This window comes from Gekko japonicus, unplaced genomic scaffold, assembly GCF_001447785.1.
Source record: "Gekko japonicus isolate JY-2015 unplaced genomic scaffold, Gekko_japonicus_V1.1 scaffold742, whole genome shotgun sequence".
NCBI lineage: Eukaryota > Metazoa > Chordata > Lepidosauria > Squamata > Gekkonidae > Gekko > Gekko japonicus.
In genome coordinates this window covers 119499-126753 of record NW_015175992.1, presented here as the reverse complement: position 1 = coordinate 126753, position 7255 = coordinate 119499, and the positions used below count along the sequence as shown (strand labels likewise).

The window sequence follows — 7255 nt, the reverse complement described above, 5'->3', positions numbered from 1 at the left end:
TTGGATTGCTAGCTGGGGGGGGGGGCTCTGCAACTTACCTGGCTGCTTCTTGCTCTGACTGAGGGCTGCTGGGAACAGGGGGTGGGGCTTGTTGCATGTGCCCACCCCCTGGGCTCTTTACTGCTGGAGCTCCACTCCTGTGCGCTCCTGCAGGAAATGACCCCTGGCTCTGTCAGAAAGTTCTTCCTAATGTTTAGATGAAAACTATTTTGATTTAATTTCAACCCATTGGTTCTGGCCCGACTTTCTGGGGCAACAGAAAACAACTCCACACCATCCGCTATATGACATCCCTTCAGGTACTTAAAGATGGTTATCATATCACCTCTCACTTGTCTCTTCACCTGGATATACAGACTGAGCTCCTTCAAGCTTTCCGCATAGGACTTGGTCTCCAGACCCCTCACCATCTTCATAGCCCTTCTCTGGACACTTCTAGCTTGTCTATATCCTTCTTAAATTGTGGTGTGCAAAACTAAACACAGTACTCTGAGGTCTAACCAGAGCAGAGTAAAGTGATATCATCACTTTGTGTGATCTAGACACTATACTTCTGTCAATACAGCCGAAAATTGCATTTGCCTTTTTAGCTACCACATCACACTACTGACTCATGTTCAGTGTATGGTCTACTAAGACCCTTAGATCCTTTTCACACATACTACTGCCAAGACAAGTCTCCCCCATCCTATAATTATGGATTTGTTTTTTTCTACCTAAATGCAGAAATGTACACTTATGAAATTCATTTTATTTGGTATAGCCCAATTTTCTAGCCTGTCAAGATCATCCTGTATCCTCACTCTGTCTTCTATCGTGTTTGCTACTGGTTATCTTAAAGGTAGAGGAGGAAGATCTTATACATGCTGCTACTTACCGGAAGCATGAATGCACCCTCGCACTTCAAATTATTTTAACAGGGAATAATAAACTCTTTTAATAGGGTCCACTCTTTTAGTAGGGTCAATATGCTAATTGCATTGATGGGACAGAATAAAGCAATAATGAAAAATGATAAGGAATAACACCTGTAGGTAAACCTGGGAAATGTATTCTATGTAACTTGGACAATTATAATGGTCCCTTCTTGTTTTAGCATACAAATATCCAGATATAAAAAGTAATAATACATTGTGATGCAGGATTGTTTACCGTTCCAAAAAATGCTGAAATTCCATCCTGTCTATTTCTTTTTCAGAGTCTGAATCATGTATCTTCAAGAGTCGCTTTGATTTCTGTTTCTTTTCTGGGTCAGCAGCATTTCTAAAGCAAATAAATTTGGCTTATCTAAATGAGATATTTTTCAGGAATATCAAAAAATGAAAGGACCCAACTATGTATTTTGCAATGCAAGCATGGAAAAAAATACAAAAATAACAGCAAAATCTCAGCAGACCAGACAAATTTCACCCCAACCCTTTTTACTGCAATTACTATACTTTGTATTCTTGATGTCATCAGAACTTGCTGTCAAGGACAACAATTTTGGGGCATATAAGAAAAATTAAACTTCAACACTGAGCTGTTTGACCTTCTAGTGTAATATCCAGTGGGGAATTCATATGGGAGAGCTGCACAAGATCTACAACAAAGTCTGAGTCAATTGGCACCTTTAAGACTATCAAAGTTTTATTCATGGTATAAGCTTTTGTGTGCAAGCACACTTCCTCAACTCTAGAGGCATCTGAAACATGGACATGCTCCCCACACAAATGGCATGTTAGTGGAAGTTTAAAAGCTGGAAATATGAGGCACATGTGTATGTTATAAAGTCTAACATTCCTCCAAACGCTGATTCTAATATGCACCACCTCTGCACTTCCATGCAGGAAATGGTGTGCAAACGTCAGGAAAATAGTGGCGTGGAATTACTGCACATACATCTATTTCACTATTTCCAAAGACCCACACAACCTGTTCCACAAGAAGACTTTACATTTGTGTTTCTCAAACAGAACTGCTCTCCCCAGAGAAATGCTTTTAAAATTGGGTACAGAGGGAGCTTTCAGAACCAGCTGGTGTGATATGTAAGTGCAGATCCACTATTAAAGGAAACTTGCCAAAGCCATGTCTGCAGCAAGTCTGTGTGTACATGCAGACTAGCTGTAGTCATCCTAAACTATATGGAAACTGCATGCTATTTCCTTTGCAGAAGTAGGATATAAATTATATTTAAAATTGACTTATGTGAAACAGGAATAAGGGGCAGAAGAACCTTCCCATCTTAATTCTACCCTTCCAACTCAAGATCTAACTGGTACTGCATGGAGAACAATGTGACCCCATTTTTACATAGTTAGCTGTCTCTGTGTCCACAGCAGGGTTAAGGTCTCATTATGGGCTCTTACCAGAATTAGGTAACTAATCATTTAATATAATGGCAGGAGCAGAAATGCTCAGTTCATCATAAGGATCACAGCAACAACCAATTTTTTTTATCTTTTAAAAAATATGCCAAAAATGGAAATCCAAGAAGTTCATAAAAGCTAGTTTGGAAAACTTTTTGATGTTGCCTTAGATCTAGAGAACAAAACTTTTAAGAAGCTCAGACCATTCATTTCCTTTCGATGTAAAAAGATCTGAATCATTTTAAGAACACCACATTCACATTTTAGATCTGGCAGAAAGAGAACTAATTATGAGATGTATGCGTCAAAGATTTCAATTTCAGGCTTGACTTTACTTTGAAGATTATTTTTTTAACTTTATCATTTTTGCAGGCATCTCAGTAGACAGCCCTTGTGAATGCTACTCATTGTTCAGCCATGTATGAAGTGTATTTAATCAATCTGAAAAAGTAATATTAAACTATTATCAAAAAGCATCAGATGTTCTAAAAACCTTAAAAGAAAGGTCAAAAGGTGACATCTCTGCTAACAATGTGAGAAACGATGTATTTAACTTATTCTTTACGCCAAAGTGTTTCATCATTATATGAATATTCAAACTTTTGTTATATAAAAAGAGAATATAAAATCTGCTTTCTTGACAAGAACTATATTCACCATTTTCAAGTACTTTATCCAAATACATATATTCCATCCAACCAGAAATTACGGGTTTCATATGGAAACTGCTCAGCTGAAACTCTATAGGCATGTATAGTTCAGAAAGCAAATTATAAATCCCTGTTTCTTTATAACCTTGTAATTTTTAGGAACACCAATCAAAATTATTTATATAACTGCAATTTTTCCCCAGATCCCTACATTCTTCCCTTTTCAAAAACAGTTTGGTCCCAGAAAGTAAGAATTTTTTTTTTAAGTAAGTGTGAAATCTTTCATAATCTAAAGCAGTTTCTGCTGGACATGGCTTCTGGATGGCACAAAAATCTTCCTCAAATAGTTCCAGTTTGGACCTGAGGCCCCACTACCATTTAACTGATTTTAAAAAAAATGTAATTTGAAAATTTGTACATTCTTATGCCAATAGAAACTGAACCAATTAGAGATATCCCTTCCCACTCTTCGTATGGTAGTTCCATTTTCACTTTCACAGTCTATAACTACTCGATATAAGATGCTTCCTTGCAAGAACACAATCTAAGCACAATATTTTAAAGAATACAATATTGTTTTTCCTTCCCTTCTCCCACCATTTCCAAAATATTAGCTGCTTCTTGTTCGTCTCTTATGTTACCCCACTGGTAGGGTTCAGAAAACAAAGTTGCCAACTCTGATTTAGGAAATTCTTGGAGATTTGGGGGTTGTTCTGGAGATGAGGAGAGGGATCTCAGTGGTGATGTGATGCCATAGACTTTATACTCCAAAGTTGCTATTTCCTCCAGGGGAACTGATCTGTGTAGTCTTGAAGTAAACTGTAATTCCAGGATAACTCCAGTCCCATCCTGGAGGTTGACAACGGTAACAGAAAGGTAGTTCCTGGGTGGTGCATGCTAGCCCATCGTTCCCAAAACTAGAAATCTTTAAGACTCCCAAGAAGCTAGCTTTAGTTAAAACCTGTTGTTAAAATCTATTTCTTTCCCACACTGCTAGGAACACATCAAACAACGTTCCTATCACCACTTGTTAGCAACCACAAAATAATGTCCTAAGAATGATCAGCTATGCAGACTGAAATAGTTGATCTATCTAGATAACAGTGAACATCATGTTCTTCAGCATTTTCAGTGCAGTATGAATAGTTGGAAATGCTGACTGAGAACTATGCTCATTCCTGAACTGCTGCATTTAATGTGTTATTTGACAAACACGAGAGTTCATTTCTAATGACACCAAACTATACATCAGCCCCCCCAAAGAGATAACAGCAAGGTTGCAGAACACAAAGCCAGGATTAAAGACAGAAGCCCATCCCAATCAACAGCTGCAAACAATGAGATCATGTACATGACTAGTAACATGCTCAGTAACAGAAATATGGTGCACATTAGAAGGGCATCCCAATCCACACCACCATGGAGGTAACTAATGTCACATATTTGTTTGCAGGCTGCTGAACTTATATGTAGTCTTATGAACTACCCATAGATATGTCTAGTTGGGCCCTTTGTACTTGTCCATAAGACAAGACTTGCTGGTAAACTAACAACGCATGATCACATTTCCATGGTGGTTGTATGTGGACAAATAAGTTTCAAAAATAGTATCAGAGCAGCAACTTCACAAAAAGTGGCATCAGCTGCAAGTCTATTCCCCCCCCCCCGAGAATATGCTGGTTCCTATAACTACTGCATCCATATGACGCTGTTTAGCCAGTAGCATTAGCATTCCCAGTCAACGAGTGTCTACACTGAACCTTGTTTTTCTTTTCTGCAAAGTAAAATGAATAGTTATTGGGGTGGCTGGAACAGTGGCTGATTTCACACTAGAGCTGCCTCGTGGTTGCGCCACCGTTTGCCCCGACACTATTTGTCAATTTCACACCCGAAGCTGCGGGGCTGCATTTTGACCCACGGCTTCGCCTGATTTCCTCCGCAGTTTCATGGTCCTCAAAAAACAGGATCATGAAACTGCGGGGGAAATCGGGCGAAGCCGCAAGTCAAAATGCAGCCCCACAGGTTTAGGTGTGAAATTGACAAATAGTGTCAGGGCAAACGGCGGCGCAACCGCAAGGCAGCTCTAGTGCGAAATCAGCCAGTGTTTCAAGTGAGAAATTGAAAACATCACCATTTTTGAAAATTATGGTAAAATTAATTACTGTTTCTCACCGTTTTTTCACCATAGTTGTACAATCAGGTCCAAGAATAGTAACAGCCTTGCTTTTGTCATGTTCTCCATTTCTCAGCACTCTCAGCCTCACAGGCATGTAGCTGTCTGACTTCCTCCCTGCAGGTTTCTTTAAAGGAGGGCTGTTTGGAATAAGCATCCCTTCAATGGGCCAGTCAAAAGCCTTTCAGTAAATAAAAAATATGAATAACAACATTATTAATAATGTGTATGTAGCAGCTTAGAGGGTCCCAAGAGCTTTACATATCCCTACAACCATCCTTTTAAAGGTGTCAGTACCCTCCTATTGCAAGAAGAACCAAGAACAATGGCCTACTTTATGGCCACCATGAACTCACGGCTGAACTGAGATTTAAATATGGAGCAGCCTGGCTCAAAACTCACATTCAGTCACTATATTACACAAGCTCTCAAGTATCTCCATAGTTGCATAAACCCACACAACAGACCAGTTTGCATGCATGTTCATAATGGTTCATGGCTTTTGCCGAAGCTGACTCTACAGATCTGCCCTTGCCCAAGAGAGATATTTTCAGATGCTTGGTAATTTAGTAAAGCAACAGATGAAGCCATCAAATTCTGTCTTTGAAGGAACAAATGCAACACAATTTCACAACTAGAAAGAAACTTGGAGCAGACCTGGTTTGAAGGACTTAACCTAAGCAGAGCTACATTCTTCTAAGCCCAATGATTTCAATGAACTTAGAAGGATGTGACATTTTGACAGCCCCATTCTAAACTCTAACCCCAAGGCCAGATTTGCAGTTTAGGAGTGCTACTCAACACAGCAGTCACCTTAGAAAACCAGGTGGCTGCTGTGGTTTGGAGTGCTTTTGTCCATTCCTGATTCAGTCAGATCTAGCCACAATGATCCATGCCTTAGGCATTTTCCAGACTACCTAAAAGTTCCATTTTCATTCCCCAATGTTACCATTTGTTTTCCTTGTGTCCAGACAACTTTGTCCCAGTTCTTCCCCATTTCCCTCCTGTTGCTGTTCCATTTAGGGATGGGCATGAACTGGTTCACAAATTAAAGTTTGTGACAAATTTTGGCCAATTTGTGCTTCACAAAGTCAAGTTTGTGATAGGTCAACCAGCATGAACGTTCCATGTGAACCTTGAAGCTGTTCGTGGAGGTTCATTGCAGTTTGTGAATGGATACATTTCCAGACAGACTGTCTCCATTCAATCAAGATTTTACCAGTTGTCAAAGCTAAGGGGAGGCAGAAGTTTCCCTGTGAGTTTGGTGTTATGTATTGATTTGTATGCATAAACTGCTATGCGAATCACCTAATTGAGATACCATGTTAAGCTTCGCCCTGGGCTAGGATCCTAATGTAACCAATAGGAGCCCTAGCCCAGAATGTGTCTGCCAATCAGCTTGCAAAGCGGGATCGCTCCTGATTGGACGTTATCTCTTCAACCTCATAGGTTGTATTACTGTACAGTGGGTGTGGCTACACTAGCCGGGAGTGTTTAAATATGAACAAGCCAGTGTATGTAAATAGTCTCTGTTCTCTGATGAGTTCTGGCTGGCGATTGTTGTACCGTGTTGGAGAAGTAACTGAGCTGAAGAAATAAACCGCATTCTTGCTGAAATCACTCTCCGACTTCTTGTTAAGCTCGCGACTTAACAATTGGCGACGAGGATGGGATCCTAGTGCGGGTAGGCAGCCCCGCTAGTACAGACCCCACGACGGACAACAGTGAGATCGCAGAGGCAGGCCAGCCGCAAGCAGCACCAGATCCGGTGACTCCGCTTGTGCGCATAAGGATGGCCGCGAACAGCCAGAGGTTCGAAGCATTCGAGCCGACTACCGAAGACTGGGATGCTTACCTGTCAAGGTTTGAGTTCCATCTTGAGGCAAATGACATCTCGACGGAGGAGAAGAAGAAGGCGACCCTTCTCAGCTCGTGTGGGAAGAATGTCTTCGACATCGCCCGGTCACTGGTGGCACCAGCTGACATCAAAGCTGTATCCTTTAAAGACTTAACGGATAAGCTGAAATCACATTTCTCTCCACAGCCGTCGGAGATAGCCTGCAGGCACACTTTCTACAAGCGGG

General features: G+C 40.7%; 1 protein-coding gene across 1 annotated transcript in view; it reads right to left on the bottom strand.

Moving 5' to 3' along the window:
• Nucleotides 1-7127, bottom strand: part of DCDC5 (doublecortin domain containing 5) — a 71511-nt gene extending 64384 nt beyond the window's left edge. Inside the window, exons 1-3 of the mRNA XM_015426371.1 lie at nucleotides 7027-7127; nucleotides 5688-5772; nucleotides 5171-5352 (exon numbers count right to left, since the gene is read on the bottom strand). Coding sequence (XP_015281857.1) covers nucleotides 5171-5352; nucleotides 5688-5772; nucleotides 7027-7127 — 368 coding nt within the window. The remainder of the gene's footprint in view (nucleotides 1-5170; nucleotides 5353-5687; nucleotides 5773-7026) is intronic.
• Nucleotides 7128-7255: the final 128 nt, after the last annotated feature.